The sequence below is a fragment of the Scophthalmus maximus genome, chromosome 11 (assembly GCF_022379125.1).
Source record: "Scophthalmus maximus strain ysfricsl-2021 chromosome 11, ASM2237912v1, whole genome shotgun sequence".
NCBI lineage: Eukaryota > Metazoa > Chordata > Actinopteri > Pleuronectiformes > Scophthalmidae > Scophthalmus > Scophthalmus maximus.
The window spans coordinates 15,861,410-15,883,647 of record NC_061525.1 but is presented as its reverse complement, the minus strand read 5'-3'; the positions used below and the strand labels follow the sequence as shown (position 1 = coordinate 15,883,647).

The following is a 22,238-nucleotide window of genomic DNA, read 5'->3' as shown; positions in this document are numbered from 1 at the left end:
AGTTGCGATAACTACAGGAACGCTAAGCATCGTGTCACCTTGTGTAGTCACAGCTTCGCTTTTCATCAGTGGGATACAACTTGAGAGCGTGCTGCTGCTCCCCTCAGCTCCTCGGAGGGCTTTTGCTCCTCTTTATTCTCCTGGTTTGTCAGTGGGATGCATCCTAACTCTGTGTTGTCTTGAATGCGCACGCCGCACGAAAAACAAGGTTATCGCCCACAGAGCAGAGCTCCTTTGGAGTAGTACAGTTGTGCGTTGGCAGACCTGTGCTGCTGGGCGCAGCCATGTTCACCCAGCCAGATAAACTAACAGTGTGTCCTCAGGCGTCCCATGAGACAGGCACTGACCTGGCTATTATGGGTGGCTGCCCTGTGCGCGCACACATATTGTACAGACACATAGACACCAGCCTATAGTCTCCAGCATACTGACATGACTGCCACTTGATCCAGTGTGATTTAATAATGTAGAGTCACTTTCTTCTCTTCCTGTGTCCTGTGCTCCTTTACCCTCTGCACTCCCTGCGCTGCAATCATCCAGGCTCTCTCCTCAGTGACTCGGCCCATTGTTTGCTATGTTCCTATTTTAGTCTTTAGATCGTTTGCCAGCTCAAGCATGAACCCCTCCCTCCATCCCCGGCTCTGAGCCTCAAGCCACCGTCAGCGGAACAAGGAAAGATGTTCCATGTAAACAGTAATCTAATGTCCTACTTGCCTGTAGAGTGTGACAATCACCTCACAAGTTCACCCAGCCTTGAAGGAGAGTGCCCACGGAGTCACATTGATTTTTGCTCATGTTACTGCCGATGCACCAATAGATCTCTGTGTAATCCACAAGCTTCAGTGTGTCTGCGAAGTTCAAAGTCATTCACGTCGCATTTCCCACAGTGAGAAACTAGTCTCATGTCAACGTATCAGACGAGTTTGACCCCAAATTTTTTCAATCACCTTATTAAGACAGAGATTATACATTAAGTAACATTCAAATTGACTGATTTGTTAAGTTATAGAAAGAAAGCAACAAAAAACAAACAAACCCAAATCTTTTTTATCATTCCTGTCATGGAAGATGTTACTGTTGAATGCTATTCACATATTTGCATGTACATTTGTATTTAAATATAACGTGCATATAGACACTTTGTACCATAAAGTGTAAAATGATGTATTGTACAATCACGTGGAGGGTTGTTCTACCTCGGCAGAGGTATGTGCTCTACTGAGTCTGATTGCCATTCTAGCTTTTCATTTCTTGATCATCAAGGGTGACTGGCAGGAGAGGAAGATGTGACAGTCATCATCATCATGACCACTGGCATGGTGTTGTTTTTCTTCGTCAATATGATTTTAGTGTTTGCCCTCATCACAAATTACTTATCACTCATGCAGCCCTCAGAGCCTGGGGCTGAGTCAGCACAGCTGGGGTAAAGGGATGCACAGGCATAACAACATATACACACACACACACGCTCGCACGCACACACGCACACACACTGATAGAAAAATGATTAGATATCTGGGGATGTGGGAAATGCTTCTTTAGCTTAAAGACTAGTCCCTGAAATGAAGATGGCCGTTTCTCATGTCTTAGGGGTCTCATTATACTCACATCATCTGCATCTCATGAGAGTTCCTCATCAGTTTATTAATCCTTGTATGATCCACGTCACCTCTGTTCTAGTCAGGGAAAAAGAGCAACGACTGGGGTGATCTCTCCGACCACATATACTGTCCTCACTCCATTGATTTTAAACATTTTTGTCCATTTGAAAACATGACACGACAGAAAGAGGAAAGCCGAGCGTACAGAAAAAAAAAATGACATTACATGAACATAAATTAAATGTATATATTATGTTTATAGTTATCACTAGGGGCACAAAAGTTGTCTGTTGCCCTTTTCAAATAGTGTTCCGTGATTACTGAGAGTAGGAATTATCCTTGTTTTTTCAGTTTTGGGCAGTAATCAGACATGTCCTCTCGTGGGTTTGAATTAGTATTTTCTCCTGAACCTAAAGCTGATATTTTTCTAAATGTTTTAGAAGCTAATCAAGTCAAACTCTTATTTGCATGGATTGAATCAGTGGTATTAGATGACGAATGACCTGAGGGAGCCTTACTGTGACCTTAACTAACACCTCTGACCCGCAGCAATGCCTATAATGATGCCTCAGTGGATTATTTAACCAAGGCTGTCCATCAGCAAGAGCTCTGCTCCTCTGTCTTCTTTAAACATGTCGGACATGAATCAGCATTTCACTGTGTGACTGTGCATGTGTATTTGTTCATCTTAGCTCAGTGTTTTTAAGATGAGCAATGAACAGTGACGTAAAAGGAAAACCAATTCCATGAAGTAGTTTGACACAACGGTGAGAAACTTTTACTGTATCTCCATGAAATACTTAACAAAATGTCTCTACGCACACCTCCAGTTACAAGAGGGCAAATCGCACACGTGACGTCACTTCCTCAGTACCATTACCTGAGGAGCATCTTGGCCTTTTGTGACAACTTCTGCCACTAGACGCAGAGCCAAACAAAACAGCATCCCTTTGTGCCCTCATTTATTACAGACCTGTGGGTTTCCAGAGCCCAGAGAGAGAAGAGGATGAAGACGACTTAAAATCTCCAGGAGTTACCAGTGGTGTCTGGCAGCCGTCATTCCCTGTGCATATTTGGATCTGTTTGTTTTGGGACTGGACGGGATTAAGGCCGAAGTAGGAGTTTTACTGCACTCTGAGTGAGTGTGAAAAGTGAGAAATGGAGCCAACAGAACTAAGAGGAAAGAGTAACCGCAGGGAGGTAAATAGAAAAAACAAACAAAACTTCTTCAGCTCATTGGAGCAAAAGTCACTCTTTTACTCCTTAGCAAAATACATGGCGGTTGTGTGTATGATTCTTATAACTATATTGTGACTGTATCACAGGACTGGGAGCATGTAATAAAATAGAATCTTACTATCTGTTATGTTACTACATAACACACATATACTGTGTGTGGGATATGAAATATGTTCACATATTGACCTAACTGGAAATTATTGAATTGAATAGAAGAACAGAAGAAAGTAGAATGTAGTATTGTTCATTATATGATCAAATAAAATATTACATAATATAATGTCTTTATTTATATAGCACTTTTCAAAACAAAATGTCAAAGTGTGTTTCTGTGTTCATGAATCTGCAAATAATGGACCAGAGTAGAGGATAACTGAATATCACAGCAGCATGTGTCCAAAACTTATATATTACACATGAAATAGGTATTACATATACATACACTACTGTATGTGTGCAGATTATATGGATTTGCCTAAGTGATGGAATAGAATAGGGTAGAATAGATTTAGAGAGAAAAACGGCAGCATTGATGAGCAGTTTTGTGCTTCCGTGTATCAATGGCGCCACCAGGTGGCTGAAGCATGTAAATACACTGACTTTTTTGTGCTGCTTGGAGTTTATGAATAAGAATGATATGAATTGCATTTGCTCACCAAACACTGCACTCCTCTCTCTCTCTCTCTTTTAGTTTGCTGGTCCTGTGAATGTGCTTCCCCAATTGGCCCGATGCGAGGTGGACGCTGACCACACGCTTGGCATTGTGGGTATTGTGGCCACAGTTCTCAACCTGCTGGTAGTTGTTTTGGTGTATGTCTACACACCAGTTTGACACATCCACATGGAGATGAATATGTGGATTTGTTGGTTGTGATGCTGTTGGATGGACGACAGGACACAGACACAAGGGTCAGAGTGTTTTGGTACAACCTAAAAATACAAAGACAGGTCGAACACATCAATACCCTCATACTGTTGGTTTTTAGGATAATTTACTGGTATTCCGTCTGATCTGACAGACCTTTGTAGTTGTGTTTGTTACTATGATTAGGCTACCACAAAGATCAACTCCTTTTCTCTGAGGTGGTAAATTTGAGTTCTGAGTTTGCATTATTTAATCAGTAAGCTTGTAAAATATGTTTTGGTTGTAAAATCATTTATTGGAAATTGCAACATTGGCACAAACAGAGAACTTTATTTTCATACCACATGTACTTGTTTGATGCCATGTATTTTCGACAATAATGTATTTTGAAAATGAAGTCAGTTTCAAGTAAGAAAACTGTTCAATAAACTCTACCTATATTTCAATTCAAAGCCACATAAGTGAACCATCCAGGCATTGCGTCAATTTATATTATTGTGTTACTTTATTTTAACAACCAAAGAATGAGAAACTTGTACAGCTCATCTTTCTTGGCCTTACACAGAGGACAATAAAAACACAAATGACAGAACATGACATATATGCCATAGGTAAAGAAAAATGATTTGTTGATATGCATAGGCATTATCTGTAAACACTGAAGTAAAGGCAATAAGAGCTTTCTTTTTTTACAGCTTGAGTTCTAGTCTTTGATATTCTCTGAAAATAATATACCCATAATTATGTTAAAACAACCTTATAATAAAAATATAAATTGATATACATATTTTGTTTAAGGAACAGGAGCTGTATAGTCCTTTGGATTACTGATGTTGATGTCAGGCAGTATTTGACAGCTTGTGATAATGTCAATCTTTTCGGACACAGCCTTCAGGTCATCCAGAATTAATCTGATGCTGTGGGAGGCGTTGATGATGGCACTCTGCGACGTATTCAGCTGAGCTGTTGCACTGCGCACCTGTCACACAAAAAAACAGTCAAACAAATATTGATGTAAAGTATACGATTGCTGCAAATGACAAGACTACACAAGACCTGCTAAGTTACAAATGACAAGGGGATTGTACTCACTGGACACTTTGACTAATCAGACCAATCATTTAATTCTCCTATTTCCCAGTCTATGAATGTTTATTATTCCTTTTTTTTTTTTTTTTAAACTCAGACTCCATTTATGTGCCAACAAATTATATCGCTTGAGATAAAAAAAATCATGTGTATAAGGGGCTGTTTACTTACTTAGTCACAATTTTAAGTTTTAAGTTACTGCTTTTTCACACAATATATTTTAAAGTAATAGATAAAGGGTATTAAATACATATATAAAATAACCGCATACCTCCCTGGTGGCAACGCTATAAACCTGCCGTACTGTCTGTGAGACGTCATGATACAGCCGACTGTTTGACTCCTGCAGCTTCAGTTGTAAAAGTGTGTCACCTGGAAAAGCAACAGATTGGCATATGGGAGAAATAATTAAAGATTCTCTGGGCTTCCTTCAAAGTCCCAGTGTGTCATTTTTGTAATTTTCTGGCGGCAACTGGTGGTAAAGTTGCAAACCACAACTAACTGAGCACCCAACAGGGACACATCCATTTCTGGTTTCGGGCAGCGCTGAAAATTCAATGCGAATGCGACGTATTCTGGACCGTTTTATGCAACCGTATTCAACACGACGTAGCAAACATGGCTACTCACACGGAGGTCGAGTCCACCTCATATAACTATATTTAAGTATTGAAAGTTGACGAAAAAACATAGGTTCTTTGTTGCAGGTGATTATACATATATGAACACACAGTTATGAGCAATATATTAAATTTCTATGAATAAGTTCGTCTAAATATTACACAAATCACTTACGCATTTGATTGAAGCCATCAATGATACAAATATTGGGAAATGTCATGAAGGAAGATGCTGGACGACAAATTGCTTGAGAATTAACTGCAATTAATGGTTAAAAAGTGATCATTTATCATCAACACAATATTTGATCTTAAGCAGGGCTTCCCGGATTTCTCATTACTTGCAATATTTCCGTCTGCAATTACAGTTTGACAGGCGCCTTTCTGAGCCTTTGTAACAAGATCATCTAAATGTGGTAGCTTCTTCGGAGCTTGCAACTACATCTCAAACTCCTGTTCTAATCAGCAAACGCAGCGGCCTCCATTCTAATGTGCATTAATTCATACAAACATACAGGTGATCCATTTATTGATCACGACTGAGATGTAAACGAATGCTTGAAGAAGCTAGAAGTGGACCTCTGGGTTGAGACCTTTCTGTCACAAAGGGAGAATTATCATTTGAATGATTGCTGTGAAAACTATGACAGATGTTGCTCACCGTGCGGCCGGTGCGTGGGGCTCGGCCTGTCTTCCACGATGGACTGTATATCGGGATGGTCTCTGACCACGATGAGAGGAGGAAGGTCTCTCCTGAGGATCTGAGCGCTCTCCTGGCTCACCGCAGGGGCCCGGTCCCCCTGCTCCTCCCCCTCATCACTGTCTGTCTCAGGCGCCTCACCGGGAACCTGACGGCAGTCGAGACCACAGACGACACAGATTGTAGGATCACAGCAGGACGGGTGGGAGACACGGTTTGATATTCATCAGGGCACACACACACACTCTCACACACACACACACACACACACACACACACACACACACACACACCTTGGCTCCTACTGAGGCGGTTTGTGGAGGAGACAGGGAGGTGATGTAGACTTCATCATCAGAGTCTGTCTCAGACGCCTCACCCTGCACCACTATCTGGTACCTGCTGGACATGACTACACACACGCGCACACACACGCGCGCGTCGTCAGCTACATTAAAACAAGCTTAATAACGACACTAACGCAAGCGACATACAATGTTGGCTTCGACTACACTGTTATAAAGTGTTAGCTAAACGACCCGTGTAGAAACTATTACACGGAAATGAATCCAAAAGGCACCAAACCTTCTGAAAGAAGTCAAAAACACAAATCACATGAGCAATGAGGAAGTGGCTTGTTTCTTTCGACCTGTCACGTGAAGAAAAATGACGTTTCATGCCGTGATTGGAAGAAAATGCCAAGTCAAGAGTTTGATTGTAACTTAACCCGGCGTCGGCCGATATGAAAAGCAATCTCTGTGTTGGCACGGAGGTACAGGGGTTTTTTTGTGTGCTCCCTCCGCTTAATAATAATGTTTCATTACCTGGTGCATGAGTCCTCTGCATGTCTTTACCTGCTTATGGGGGAATAAAGTACAGCGCCACTGTAAAGTGCTCTTTTCCCGTCATTACTAGCTAACTCCGCCTACTCATGTCCAGAGGAGCGTCCCGGCGTTAATATCGAGCACTACCTGTGAAAAGCAGACTCGTATTTACTTCGTGTAGCCCTACGATCATTTGACAGGTACTGTGGATTAAGCTGTTAATTCTGTTGTATTTATTAAATTATACTGTATATATGACATACTGTCACTATCCCTCATATGACGATATAGGTAAAGAAACAAACAGTCAAACACGGCCCGGATAATGTAGCTAGCATGCTAGTAAACCACACTAGCTACCTGGTGCTAACTCTGTAGCTAACGCTAAACTGCGGTAACATTGATGTTGTTCATTGCGGAACACTGTGTCACGTTAAGAAGTTTTAGTCACATTGTGTGTCTGTGTGTGTGTGTTCGTCAGGATATGACAGACGAGGCGCTGTTTGAATTTCTCCACATGGAGATCGTCTCCCATGTTTACAAGGAGCAGCAAGCCAGCAAAGGAGAGATGGACAACAAGGTGCGTTCAGGGAAACGAGTCAACTCAATCACACAGGAACTGACAATAATGTCCACAGCACAGGGATCTTAAATGTCTTCTTCTCTCCAGGACAGAGCGGCCTGTGTTTCTGTCCTCGAAGGCATGGGCTTCCGGGTGGGACAAGGACTCATCGAGAGGTAGTCGAGCACAAATATACTGTGTGTGTGTGTGTGTGTGTGTGTGTGTGTGTGTTTGCTGTGTGACAAGTCGTCCTCCCCCCCGAGTGTCCAAAGTGATGTTCATTCTGTCCAGGCTGACCAGGGACTCTCCCAGCTTCAAGGATGAGTTGGATATCATGAAGTTCATCTGTAAAGACTACTGGACCAAGGTGTTCAGGAGGCAGGTTGACAACCTCAGAACAAACCATCAGGTAAAACCAACGTGTAGAGAAATAATGGGTGGACGTGTTCCCTTAATACGACAGATCATTAAGGCAAAGAGCTCAAGGTGAAGTCGGAGGAGATCGTCTAAAGGTTTCTTGGGGACCAATACGAGTTATGTCCGCATTCAGTGTTACTTATGAAAATGCATTGTCGTGTATCCTGGAAGTGTAACTTTCTTAAGTGGATTTCCTTCTTCATGAATTATTGTTAATAGAGGTCAACGGGTCTTTAAATACACTCTAGATTATAGGAAACATTGTTGGTAAATTGACGACTAAAATATATCGATGCACATTCAGCGTCAGTTAGAATTTGTTTCAAAGTTTGTTACTAGAGTTGCTGCAATACTTTTTATTTCCCCCCCACAGGGCACCTATGTTCTACAGGACAACAAGTTTTCTCTTCTGACTCAGCTCTCCGGTGGAAAACAGTACCTGGATCAGGCTCCCAAGGTTGGTACGCACGCACTCCGTCGTTCTCACAAGGGCCCACTTAAGCTGTTTTCAGACAAATGTAAGCGGAATTGTGTCCGGACATTTTCCGGAGATTGCGGTTCACATATGAAGAGTGCAGCCGGAGATTGCCCGAGTCAGACACGTTCACGCCAACAAGAAAATCTCTGGGACATTCTGTGGTGTCTGGGTAGAGCGTGCAGGAGGCAGGGAGTGACAATAATGCCGCACTGGAAAGCAGTGGTTTTTTGTTTGCAGTCATCCACACGCCCACTCGGTCACTGTGAAATCTCCTGATATTGTCCTGCTGTATTCTCACATGGGCTCACTCAGATATTTTACTAGGGGGATTGCAGGAAAAGTTACGGACACTATCCGGACGCAAATGTCAGATGTTCAGGAAAATGTCCGGACTCTTAAGCTGGGGATTAGCTGTCAAGTCAGGAGCAGGCACTTCAAGCTGTTTTTGGTATATAGCCAAAGAATTCAGAATGATCCACTATAGCTAAGGTTCATTTCTTTGTGTGTGTGTTTTCTCTCAGTACCTCGCTTTTTCATGTGGCATGGTGAGAGGAGCTCTATCTAACCTCGGTCTGGACAGTGTGGTGACAGCCGAGGTCTCTGTCATGCCATCCTGTAAGTACTGCCAGTATATTAAACCATGGCTCTCTTTCTTTACTATTGGAAAGTGTCGGGTGACATAATATGCTCACTGGTCAAACTGCTGTTCCTCGTCTGAGGTATCCTTGAACAAAGTACAAACAGTATATCCATTGAGGTCCAAACAAATGGTTCACCCCTCCTCCCTTATCTTTACTTGCCAGGTAAGTTCCAGGTGGTGATCCAGAAGTTGTGACCTGATCCTCTCTGCTACTGTGGTGCAGATGAACAGGCCCCTGTGGGGTTCTGTTAATCTCAAAGAGGGCATAGCTGTTCCCGTCCTCCCACCGAACAATCCAACCACAGAGGGAATCAAACACCACCCTGGTTTCCACAGCTGGGACAAAGAGGACGAGAATGACCTGGTACCCTTCTGACAAGGCAAACAGCGTTATCGACCAGAGCTTACCTTTTACTCGTGGTAGTCTGATAAAGAACGAGATTTGTTTTATTCCTTTTGCTTCTTGATTTTGATAAATGATAATTTCCCATTTGAACTAAAATCTGTATGTTTTGTGTCCTCAGCTTTAGTTTAAACTAAATAAGTGAAGTCTGGGCCTGAATTAACCATACTTGCCTGAGCTTCGGAAAAAAATATATAAATTGAAACCATACTTGCCTGAGCTTCGGAAAAAAATATATAAATTGACTGTCAGTGGCTGTGTATACAATAATGTAAATGTGAATGTATTGTTATTTAATACTGTCTGTAATGTGTTGTAATGTTAAGCCAGACAGAGTGCTTACTGAGAAATAATGAAAATTGGAAGAAAAAAAAGAATAAGACATTGCTCAATTTTTTTTCTGAATTTTAGTCCAACCACAGAGGGAATCATTTAAATTTCAGTACAGCTGTGTCATATTTTTATATGTGATAAGAGTTTTCAGGCCTGGTTTTTCTACGAAATGGGATGACGGCTGCTTATTTCAGATGTGACCAATCAAACTGGGTTAACATGTTATTATGTCTGTACCCAGATGTACATTTTTGTCCTTTGTACAGCATTGATATGTTAACATAAAAATATTGAGTCATGTTTTTTTGCATGGTAGAGTTACATTTATTAATAACAGTTTTCTCTGTATGCAGGTCTCCTCAAATATGAGTCCCGAAACAGCATACAAACAACACAATTGTGGCTTTCTTTCTAGATTTTGTTTTTCTCATCAAAGCATTTTCCTTGAACTGTAATATTAATGATGTGACATGTGAATACTACATCAATTAAGACCAGTTGAACAAGGAAAGTCAACAACACCATGAACACAACAATAAAGGAAGTCACCGCCCTGGTTGATGTAGTTGCCTCTTTGTGCCACTAGATGGACATATTAAGCTGCTATTATTTTCAGCTCTGTTCCTTTACCAGTTTGCCAAATTATGTCCAATGTGTTTTTGTCAGGCTTTAACTGTTGTCTCCGATCTCTAGTTTATGTTTTTGATCTCCTCCCGGTGTTTGTGTGGGAGAAAGCTGAACCCATCGTTGAATATACTTGAACAGTACAGTGCCCAGTCAAAATACAATATACGCCGTGTCTTTGCAAGATGATTTGTGGGCAAAAGGTGTGCATATGATTTTCATTTTCTTCTTTTTAACCCATTCATAGTTCTTTAGAATTAAAAAAAAACAGTTTTGTATGACGGACTAAGATCATGTTGCAATGCGAATTTTAAAATTTGGTCGATGGCACTGAAACAGATAATACCCATGGAAGAGAACTGTAGTTGAATTTTTTTAAAATCTTTTTATGACTCCTCTGCATAACAACACATTTCGAGGGCGTAAACAAGTAACAGAAGTTCACTATCCCATCACCCCTGCTTAAGCTATTAAATATTCCTTCCATGTTTTTGATCCACATCATGAGCTTGGTATTAGGATGCTCTACTGTATGTGAGTGTGCTGCACTTTTGAAATATTCAATATCAAAAGTTTGTCCCAGAGGGCCAAACAATAACTTTTTACATTATCAAGAAAATCGTGATGAGTCGTAGTTTTAAGTTATACAATGAGCTTGCGGAGGTTCAGTCCAGTCCATCCATGCATCTTGTCCAATATTTTACACCTTGAATTGACGTTAGTAGTTGATGGATGATGGTTCTGAATCTAATTAAGTATCCCTGGCTGTGTTCCACTGCCATCAGTGTAACAATGTATTAACATGGAGCTTTACCCATTTAATGTTCTCCCAGTGTGTGTGTGTGTGTATGTGTGTGTTACTCAGGCTCGGACCTGAAAAAAGGCTGCAGATTCTACTTTCTGTATTTGTTCTGTGGAAGTTGTATTTTAGTAGCCTCAATATTTAATTGAAAATTTGATATACTGTGTATGTGCCAATGAAGGGTCATAAATAGTGTATTTCAAAATAATCAATATACAGTAAATGATGCACATTCACGCAGACATCGATTTCTGTTGCTCTGAACAACATTAACACAAGGCCTTACTTTTCCACCAACAATGAAAACAATAGCCACCCAACTCAACAATGTTTGTTCACAAGCCGCACCGCAAAGTTTAAATGGTTCACATGAAATAATGGGAGGAGAGAGACTGCATCTAACAGAGGCACTCCACCAATTTTACTCATGAGGGAGGGAGTTTTTATTTAGGTCTAAGAAATTCATTTTTTGGGTTAGCACTTGAGTGGGTGATGTCCATACTTCAGTTTAAAGGCCCTCAATACAAGGGTACTTGAACAAGCTTAAGATTTCAAGAAAAGTTAAATAAGATCCCTGGTTATAAGTAGACTGCCACTCTACAAATCTCCCCTCTAACGTGTTGTGTTTTCTTTCTTTTACAACTGTTTGGATGCTGTGAAAGACGAAAACGGTAAATCGAGTTAGGTGTGTTAGCACCTGACAGCCCACTCTTTGGCCTATTTGTTGCAACCCATTAAACACTTAGCCCAAATCCTTTCTGTAAAGACGGGGGAAAAGAAATCACAAGGAGGGATTATAGAGAAAGCCTGGGTGGGAGTGGAATTATAGAAAGTTGGTGGAGGAGGAGATTGAGAGAGTGGGCAAAAAAGTAAAATGATAGGAGAGAAAGAGGAGCCTCTACAGGAGCCGGGAGAGGGAATGAAAGGTAAAGAAAAGAAAAGTTTATTAGTGGCCGGGGGGGGGGGGGGGGGGGGGGCTGAAGAGGAAGCAGTGTAGAAAAAAAGAGTTGTTATTGAGGGGAGAGGAAGGGGCGAGGGCGTAGGGAGTTTCTGGTCGCTGTACCTAAATCACACACAAACAGTATGAGGTGAGGGACAGTGAGGCCGAGGGACGATGGTGAGGGGCTCAGCAACAGCTGTTTTTTGTTTTTTTGCAGCTCTACACAGCTTGGCTCCCCGTCCTTCTGCTCTACCCTGCATCACAATGTCACCAAGACACTCACAAAGAGGAGCAGTAAATGAGGGGAGCGGAGGAGGAGGGACGAAAAGAAATAAAGGATGGGGGGGGGGGGGGGGGGGGGGGGCATGTAAAACCAGCATTCATTCACTAAAAACTGATGACTTGCTACAATTCGGTAACACTGTGCACGGAGACTGCGCGGCTGAGGTCTCCTTTGTAGTGTGAGAAGGTAACAGACAGATCTGGGTGAGCCTTCCTGAAAGGAGCTCACTTTAGTCTGTCGGAAATGACCAGATTCAATGGCCAACCAGAACTACCTATTCAAGCGAATCTTTTCGGTTCTGTTCACGTCAGCAGGAGGAGACGGCCCATTAGCAAAGCTGTGAGAGCCGAGCTCTGACATTGGACCAATGCCGAACATTTTTCTTATTTTTCTTCTAAATATGTTCTACTTTTTTCGTGGGGTCCCTAAATGAATTGTACAGTACAATACTTGAAATTAACTACCGGCCTTTTTCTTCCTGAGCATCATCATGATCTCACAGGGGGCCTCCCACTTTCATCCTCTCAGATTGTCCCTGCTTTATCTCACAGCTTCTTTTTCACAGCTTTTGACTTTACCCCCCTTATACCTATTCAACTTCCTCCACTCATGCATAGTTAAGAGTGAGATCCTCTGTCTCGCACACACACAAACACAAACTTTGTCTCTCTGGGCCATATGTTGACCCGCGGTGGACCTGAATGCAGCCATCTGCCTGCCTTTCCTATGTCCCACAGGGCGAGAGTGTGGGAGAATGTCTCTCAGACACAATGCAACACACACACACGCACGCACGAATGCACACACACACACACACGCGCACGCACACACACACATCCCATTTACAGCCACTAATCACCCCCAGACAGCAAGCCCATCTCATGTTAGCAGTGACAAGATAATACTGTTGCTCATGTGCATGTGTGCATGAAAGAGAGATTCCTGGAGGGTAAACCATGGGGTTTCATTCGCCCTCACTGCTTTATATTTGTGTGCGCGTGTGTGTGTTTTGCATAGATTTGTTTATAGGAAGGCACTTTTCCCATTTTTCTTCCACTGGTTTTTGTAAAAAAATATATAAAAATGTTTTGGTAAAAGTCTTACTTGCTCAACCCCGTTATAGCAGATAAATCTACTGTTGCGGTGCAGAGCCGTGTCCCTGAGGGATGAGGGGACGTCATCAAAGTAAAGGAGAGTAACACGGTGCGAAAGGAAGGATGGAATCACTGGAGGCAGTGAGGGAGAAGGGAAATGTGTAGGAGCCCTGGATTGGTAAGATTAAACCCCAAACAATAGACTTCTTATCTCCACATGAAATCTTAGAGGGATGACCACACACACACACACACACACACACACACACACACACACACACACACACACACACACACACACACACACACACACACACACACACACACACACACACACACACACACACACACACACACACACACACACACACACACACACACACACACACACACACACACACACACACACACACACACACACACACACACCAGCAGAAGCAACAGGCATGACTTGACAAAACTGCTTAAACTTTTTAATTTGCGAATCTGCAATCGGGAAATGTGCTACTGCCACAAGAATTTTTAAAATGCACGACATTGTAGCTTGTTTCTGTCTTCATTTTTTTTTTTCAACTTCACTAAAGTTGACAACGGTTATCAGGGTTCACATTTAATTAATTATTCGCACCCTTTCCTCATTTAATTTCCTCCTGCTTTTATTCACACGTAGAAAAATTGCTGAAGCCCAAAGATATAGAATCCTAGTTACCAATTGTTACCAACTTAAGAAGCAATCACAAGCACTGCATCATAAGCTTAATTCTGAAGAGGCTGCATCATGGGAGGACTTTCTGTAACTTGGTTTCACTTGGAAGCACAAAGGGTTTGTTGGGGTTCACTTCTGTATAGTGTAACTTGTGAATGAAATCGGTTTCTGGTGTCAGGAGTTCTCCTTTTCTAATAAATTGTAATAAATAATAATTTAAAAAAATCACACTTTAGCAGTTCCTCAAAGCTTTTTCATTCCAGCTGTCCAGGGGAAACCATGTCTCAGTATGTGGTGATTTTTTAAAATTGAAATAAAAATCGAAGGATTAAATGTTCCTGTTAAGACAAATTGAAAAGGATGAATAAATAACACCTGCATTTACAAAAAAAAGGGATCATCAATGTCTTATCATCACTGACGATACCTCTATTCTGACTCCAGAGTGAAGTGCATCTTCCCTTTTGACACTGTGCGTATATGAACAGTTAACCTCCACAGCACAGGGTCAAGCTGACATTCGAGTACAGGGGAGCGTGGTCAGGAATGAAAACTGAAATGGTAATTCACATGGTTTCCTGCTCGCTTCCTTCCTTCCTGCGACTTGAATATGAAAACGTCACAAATGCGTAAACCGTCTAAGTGAGCTACAGCAGCAGTTTCTACAAGGAAGGAAACGTGTGCACACACACACACAAGCCTTTTATCTTCTGCACTGCTGCATCAGCACCTCAATATAAAAGGGTTCCTGGCAGAAGTGCCAGTGTGTGTAGATTTAACTTCTTCATACCTGAAAAGGTAAATATGTAAAATAAAACCAAAACAGCCAATTTAAAAAAAAAAAACCCAAACTAAACTTTATTTCCAGTACAAAAAAGGCAAAAGAAAACCAAATATATTAAACTTGACACAAGCATCAACAACTCAAAGTACTCTATAAATACGTTAAAAATAAATTAAAGAAATTAATTTACTAAAGATCATCACCTTTAACACTGAACAGGCCTCGAACGTGTTGATGAATAAGGCAATTTCAGATGGACCAGTGACAGCACAGTGTCTGCTCTTCAACCAAACTACGCCATAAACACACAATAACATTTCTAAAACACTAAGCACACATACCCTAAAGGTACAGTATGCTTGATCTAGCACAGTAAGGCAACAGGAAGCACAAGTATACATGGAAGTGGCTGCGCTTCACATTCGTAACAGTACAAAGCAATAACAGGAAGAATTACTACACAGAGATGACGGAGAGATGCAAGATGGTGGCCACAAAAACATGAATCAAACATGTAACACCAGTGCTGCCTGTGGACAATGGAGGAAAGAAGAAATCCCACTCCGGGGAATGTTTGTGTTTAAGGTCGTCTAAAATACATATTCAGCACTACAAAATGCTTTTTAAGGAAACTTGCCAGAGGTAAAAAAACGGACTTTCACAAAGCAGCCATTTAATTTGACTTGATTAAACTTTACATCTGAGCAGAGTACCTTGAAACCAAAGCTATACTCGCATCATGTCAGATTACACAAAACGAGATGCAAAATAATGTGATGGCATATCATTTAAGGTTTTTGTCCATCTTTGACTCCCAGTGTAGATGGGTTTCTTTCTATGCCTGCCATCACTTACCAAAAGCCAATAAAATCCCGTCCTGTTTTTTTCCTGTTGGCAAGTAACAGATAACGATATGTCATGAACATGAGATGTGAAAAAAAAACGTATGATCAAGCCTGCTTGGCTTTTGTTGAAGGGTCCCTCTTCATCCTCTTGTACTTGTACTCACTGGTGGCAGTTTGTCAACAAGGCACAAGAGACAGAAGATCAACACTTGTAGTAATCTTAACAACAAAAGAGACCTGAACTCACACTAGCTTATGTGTCAAAAAGAAGAATTAGAAAAAATTAAAAAACAGCCCAGCAAATCTTGATTCAACACCTAACATTACCTGTTAAATAACACGACAGGCACTTCAGCTGTTTAAAAACTTAACATTCAGGTGCAAGGCCAGTGATTTAAACATAACCTCACACCGTATGGTTAGGAGGGGAAAAAGAAAATCACCGGCTTATCACCAAGATACTGTGTACGGTCAATGGAAAAACAACTCCTGAACACGGGCCACGTCGTGTGTCTACCCCACCATAATAAAAAAAAAAAAGTTTGAGCTACAAACACGTCTTTGGCTTTATCACGTTCTGCATGTCACTTGGAAGAGGCTGACGACATGTAAATATGAATTGGTCTATACGACAGAAGGCACTGGGGACAATCACACTGATTACATTACCGCGCTCGCCATCTGCCTTCTCAACATACCATTCTGATAAAGCATCAAACACGTCCAAGTATATTAGACGTCTGTCTTGATATGTACTCCCGATTTGGTGGGAACACACATTCTATTATCAGTATCACTGTGGCTTCCTTTAAACACTTGACTGCAGCGTTTCAGCCCCTAAAAATCTAACAGGCCAATTAATCTGTGTCAGTGTTCTGTCATTTGTTCAAGTCTTTGTTTCCTTTGATGGCACAGCGGTGCAAAGGACGTCTGAGGTGTCGGTCCAGTGGTTTGTGTGTGAGAGGTGAATGTATGTTTGTGTGTAGAATTTATCCTCATTGTTTGTGCTTGAGCATTGGTTTGTGTGTGTGCTGCATGTGTTGTGTCTCTGTATCTCGGGTCTGCGTCTGAATGTATGTAACCATGTCCGTCTGCGTCCTAGCACACCGCATCCTAAAGGCAGACCCCAGCAGCATCCTAGGGGACAGAGAGCTGACTGAACACTGCCAGACGTCTGGCGTTGCCTTCGTTAGTGCCTCCGCAGGGCTCAGAGCCACTGAGGGAGCTCGTCGAGCTGCTGCTCCCATCTTGGTCGTGGTCTGACAGAGAGGTGTAGGACAGGGATCGGGCACCCAGCGGCTGGGGGAAGATCCCAGTGGCGCTGGGACTCTGCCTCAGGGAAGGCGAGCCAGTTGGAGAGGGCCCACAGGGGGAGCAGCCAGAGTCTGGGGATGGCAAGAATGGAGACCTGGGATCTGCTGTAATAGCCTGGCCAACAAGGTGTTGGTACTTGTGGCCAGGGAAGGCCTCGAAGGCAGAGTCCATCTCCAGGAAGGCATGAGAGAGGAAGTCAGTAATATCGGCGCAGGGAGTAGGCGGGGTTGCGGGCACAGGTGTGAAAGAGGCAGTGGCAGGAGGAAGATGAGCTGTGAGGGCATGCTGAAGGGCTTGCTGGGGATCAGAGGGAAACCCAGCAAAGCTGAAGCTCTGTCTGACAAGAGGGGGTCTGCGCGTGCGGGAGGAGCAAAGGGGCTGGTGGGGAATGCTTGAGGAGGAGGAAGAGGATGAGGAGCGAGAGAGGGAGTGCTTCATCTCTTCCTCGTTGTTGTGGACAAAGTGGCAGCGGATCCCGTAGGGGCAGAAGCCGATGGTGTGAAATGTGCGACATGGCTCAGTTTTGTATTTTGGGTGTCTGCTGAGATCCCGCAGCTCATCTAGCCCGTGGGCAAACTGGCACTTCCCACCATACTTGCACAACCCGTTCTCGTTAAAAGATCGACACAGTTCAGTCTTGTAGCGTGACGAGGATGAGGAAAGAGGTGAATTGGAGGGGGAGGGGCTAATGTTCAGTGCGGTGAGGCTGTCACTTTGAGAGTGCTTCATGTCAGTGCCGGGCCAGCCTAGACTTGCTGCGGTGGTGCTGCTGGTCTCTACCATGCTGACAGAGCGCTGGGCAAGGAAGCCTGATTTCCCCCACTGGGAGGAATTGGCAAGCTGGGAGGACATTGGGCTTTCTGACTGCTGCCCCCATTGGCTGGAGGTCAGAAATACGCTTTCTGAAGGATCAGTGGGAAGGCTGGAGAGTGACGAGGGGGAAAATGACGGGTTGCAACCCGGCTGACCGATGTATCCCGGTGTTTTCATTGCTAGACTGAGGGGTGGTAGCGGTCCATTGGACTCCCTGAGGTCGAGACTCAGTAACTGCTGTATAGACAGGCGAGAAAAGAAAAGGCAACATCAGCTTCAAAACTTTTTACAATTAATATCCACTAATTCATTTTCTAAATCTGTGGCACATTCTTCATCCAGTGATTGTAAATGTCTATTCATTAAAGCCGACTGATGTTTCACTAAGAAACGCCATAACCTTTGAAGCACAGTTGTGCTTCATTTCCGCACTAAAGTTACATTGGACATATGCAAAATACTGTTTTTCCACAGCCCAACAACAATAGGCAAGATTCACTTATTTATCCGAACTTATTTAGTACTTTAAATGCTTTAAAAAGCCTAATAAAAGCCATGTAAAAAGAACTACATTAATGGGTGATGGGTATAACATTGCTGTACTACTATGCAGGAACATTTGCAAAAACCTTTCAGCTTTACTTTTGTGACATACAGACAGTGTTAAGTTTCATATATGGTACGTCAGTCAGCAAAAGGTCTCGTGTGACGTTTCCCCTTTTATGTTTGTAATCTGATAAAACAGTCAACGTTGCACAACACAAATTTCTTCTTGGGCTCATATACAGAGGTATAAGACAATCTTGAAGATTCACACATGGATGAGAACATTATCAACTCTGTTCTAAAGATGACTTATTTCGTGATACAAATGGGCAAGTGCATCTATGCCCCACATACAGCACAGTAATGGTGGAAAAAAAGAAAGAAAATCATAATACAATTAGAGCCTCGCCGACATACCGTGCGACGGTAGCCTTTCACAGACACATCGGTATCGGACGATATTTTTAAGAACCCGACCGATGTTATCGGTCAACTGATCGGAGCCTTTAAATGTGCATTTATGTTCGCATTTTATGTTACATAAATGCTTGTTATAACATCTATGTATTTGTATTATCAATGTATTGTTATTTATGTTAAAGTTTGTGGTTAAACTAAAATATCAAGCCTCAAAAATAGTAATAGTAATTGAGGCTTGATGATATATCTATATAGATCTATATCTATATATATATATATATATATATATATATATCTCTATATAGAGATATATATAGATCTATATAGATATAGATATCTATAGATATAAGCCAGTGTATGGGTGTCGGGAGTCTTGTGCTCCACATATCGATGTCAGTCACGAAGCTCAGCACATCTCTGTCAACTGTAACTGGCGACTCGAGGTCGTTCTCCAGATCCGGATGTTAACGGCGCGTTGTTTCTGCTCCAACGTGTCGTCGTCCACCGTCGAACGAGCCGACGCTTGTCACGTGTCACCGGCCCGTCCCCGGTGGCGGAGACGCAGTCCCCGGTCCCTCGACTGGTCGGAACTGAAGCCTCCGGGGGCAGAGGGTGGAACGGGCCCCGCGCTGCGAGGGACTCACACACCAGCTCCGACATCGCAGCGACACTTTCGACACAAAGTTCGCTTTCAGACCAACTTCGCTCGAAATCGCACGCACGCGTCGACGGAGCCCTCCGTTCACATCAAGCAGCCTCCACAGAATCAGAGACAATATGTATAGATTTTTTTTGTTTTATAAAGCGACGTAAAACATTTGAAGAGTGCAAACAGCGTCAAGTTAGCAGCGTAGCTAGCTTAGCTAAGCTAACCCCCCCTCCCCTCCCCTCCAGCGGACCTAGCCAACTTTTTGCTCAACTTTTCTCGTCTTACCTTGCACATCATCTCCTCCAGGTCGGCGAACTGGTTGAGTTTGGGGTAAGAAGGCATTTCGCTGGGTGTCCACGAAGCCTCGCACGGTCCCGTCTGTCCCCCCCGCGGCGACAGGCTCCCTGGCATGAGTCGCTCAGAAGTTTCCAGCGGAGTCGGCGGTGCCAAACAAGCCCAAGACGCGGACCACGTGTGGGTTTAAAACCTGAACAGCGCCGCTAAGCCACGCCCACGCGCCTGAGCGTCAACCAGGGCCCAGAGGTCCCACTCCCCCCCGAAAAACTACACGAGGCTGCCCGATCCTCGATGACATGTAGTTTCACCAGAGTAACATTTAACCCCTGTTGTTTTTCTCATGCATGTGGGTCACGGTTAGCTGTAAAGTTAGCATCCTGATTGGAACCGCAACAGTCATCGGCTACTAAATCAATCGTCAACTATTTTTGATACTCGATTAATCGGTTCGAGTAGGGGGTTTTTTTGAGAAAAAAAGGCAAGATTCTCTGATTTCAGCTTCTTAAACATGAATATTGTCTGGTTTCTTTGCTCCTCTGTGACAGTAAATATCTTTGGTGTGTGCACAAAACCAAAACATCATCTTGGAGTTTGCGGAAATACGATCGACACATTGAGTAAAATAATCGACAGATTGATCGATTATGAAAATAGTCCTTAGCTGCAGCCCTAATCCTGATTCAAGTGAATGCAACAAACTTGAGTGCATCATTTGATGATGTTCGTAGGCATTTCTGTGTTATTTTGAGTGTACCATTTCCAGAAAATAGTTTAAACAGCATTGTTTTTTAAATCAACTGCAAAGAGGATAAATGAAGAGAACATATAGATGGAGAGATCTTTATCGTCACTGTACACGTACAACAACATTTTGTGTGGAGCAAGCCTGTAGATGCTTGAATTAAGACAATAAAGTAAAGGATACAAGCGTACAAATAGAAGCTATACAATCAGAATTGACAGAGAAACCTTGCAGACTAATAAATCACAATGCAAATACGATGAAGATATATATATATATATATATATATATATATATATATATATATATATATATATATATACTGTATATATATACTGTATATATATATATATATATGAATATGTACAAGGAATCAAAATAGAGCGTCAGTATTAAAATAAAGCGACAGTATCAAGAATAGAGGGGGTTGTTGCACAGTACAATTATTGCCCTAGAATGGAATAGAGATTACACTTTAGGAGTGAATGATGAAGAGACAAACCCTCTTTATACAGTATTATTTATTCTGCTCTTATAATTTTTCTCACACAGTGGCCTTAGCCAGTGTTGAAGCTGCTGATATCACCATGAAGTCTTGTCTGATAAGATGGAATTGCATCATCCTCCTATTAAAATAATTGTGCCTAACGCAATAATCCTGCTATTTGATGATTATGTCTGATGGAGACGTTCATTAAGCTTCTTGTTGCATCCTCTTCTCTTTAATGCAAAGGATGACTGTGTAAAGACACATGGCTTTTATCAGATGGAGGAGAGGCCGCAGATAGTAGCAGAAACAAATTAAAGAAAGGTTATGAAACAGAGGCAGCCACTAGAGATAGATAGCATGCAGACACATACAAAGTGTTTGCAGACAAACACCCACCAGGGGGAAAAAAGGCAACCACAAGGACAAAGAGGTAGAAAAGAAGAAGAGACTGAACATATGGTTAGAAAAGACAGCGTGGAGACAGCCTATCCCCGTGAGACAGACGAGGAGGAGTGAAGACTTTGATTTCAAAGGTAAAAGGTAGATGTGTGAAAAATTCCACCGCAGAGCACAGCCATGAGAATATCTGACGATCCCCTTCCCTCCAAACACACACACGCACACACACACACACACACACACACACACACACGCAGACCCACACACACACAGATGTTTTTCTATCTTTGCAAGGACCTGAACAATCTAAGCAAAATGTTATAATCCCAACAACAAACCTTGCATAATCCCAAGCCCGTCATATAAAGCCAAGCACGGAGGTCTCATGCTCCCACCATCACCGGCAAGACGCGTGGTCCTTAAAAAGATAGTGCTTTCGAGAACACACACACACAACTCACACAGGTCTGCCAGGAGTGAAGTTGTCACACCTCTGGGAGTGTAAGGAGGATTGCAACGGCATGCCCCGTGGTCTGACAAGTTGGCAAGCAGCTGGCTGTTGCTCAAGGCGAAGACACAGCTTTCATTTTGCCCTATACAGTTCGGTGCAGTTTGTGCACCCCCCCAAAAAAAAACAAACAAACTTGTGAACGGTTAGAACAAAAGCCCTGGGTGTAGTTTACGCAGAAGATAAATAACTTCTATTTGTGATTCTCCGATGT

At 42.5% G+C, this 22,238-nt stretch overlaps 3 protein-coding genes across 5 annotated transcripts; 1 reads left to right on the top strand and 2 right to left on the bottom strand.

Moving 5' to 3' along the window:
• Nucleotides 1-4,187: 4,187 nt before the first annotated feature.
• Nucleotides 4,188-6,972, bottom strand: bloc1s3 (biogenesis of lysosomal organelles complex-1, subunit 3). 2 transcript variants are annotated; one of them, XM_035622595.2, is made up of 5 exons: nt 6,936-6,972; nt 6,408-6,523; nt 6,076-6,262; nt 5,066-5,166; nt 4,188-4,684 (listed from the first exon to the last, which is right to left on the bottom strand). In XM_035622595.2, the coding sequence occupies exons 1-5, from the start codon at nt 6,955-6,957 to the stop codon at nt 4,499-4,501; spliced, it is 612 nt and encodes a 203-aa protein (XP_035478488.1). In that variant the 5' UTR covers nt 6,958-6,972; the 3' UTR covers nt 4,188-4,498. The 2 variants fall into 2 exon arrangements, with proteins under 2 accessions (XP_035478488.1, XP_035478489.1); XM_035622596.2 differs by lacking the exon at nt 6,936-6,972 and adding an exon at nt 6,697-6,778.
• Nucleotides 6,973-6,976: 4 nt separating this feature from the next.
• On the top strand, nt 6,977-10,321 carry trappc6bl (trafficking protein particle complex subunit 6B, like). The gene is made up of 7 exons (XM_047335636.1): nt 6,977-7,135; nt 7,417-7,515; nt 7,606-7,673; nt 7,789-7,906; nt 8,288-8,371; nt 8,914-9,007; nt 9,196-10,321. The coding sequence occupies exons 2-7, from the start codon at nt 7,420-7,422 to the stop codon at nt 9,225-9,227; spliced, it is 492 nt and encodes a 163-aa protein (XP_047191592.1). The 5' UTR covers nt 6,977-7,135; nt 7,417-7,419; the 3' UTR covers nt 9,228-10,321.
• A 5,141-nt stretch (nt 10,322-15,462) lies between these two features.
• Nucleotides 15,463-20,153, bottom strand: zgc:114130 (uncharacterized protein LOC570332 homolog). Of its 2 annotated transcripts, none has more exons than XM_035622584.2 (2): nt 19,874-20,153; nt 15,463-18,207 (listed from the first exon to the last, which is right to left on the bottom strand). In XM_035622584.2, the coding sequence occupies exons 1-2, from the start codon at nt 19,997-19,999 to the stop codon at nt 16,984-16,986; spliced, it is 1,350 nt and encodes a 449-aa protein (XP_035478477.2). In that variant the 5' UTR covers nt 20,000-20,153; the 3' UTR covers nt 15,463-16,983. The 2 variants fall into 2 exon arrangements, with proteins under 2 accessions (XP_035478477.2, XP_035478476.2); XM_035622583.2 differs by having other exon boundaries at nt 15,463-18,210; nt 19,874-20,144.
• Between the last annotated feature and the right edge of the window lie 2,085 nt (nt 20,154-22,238).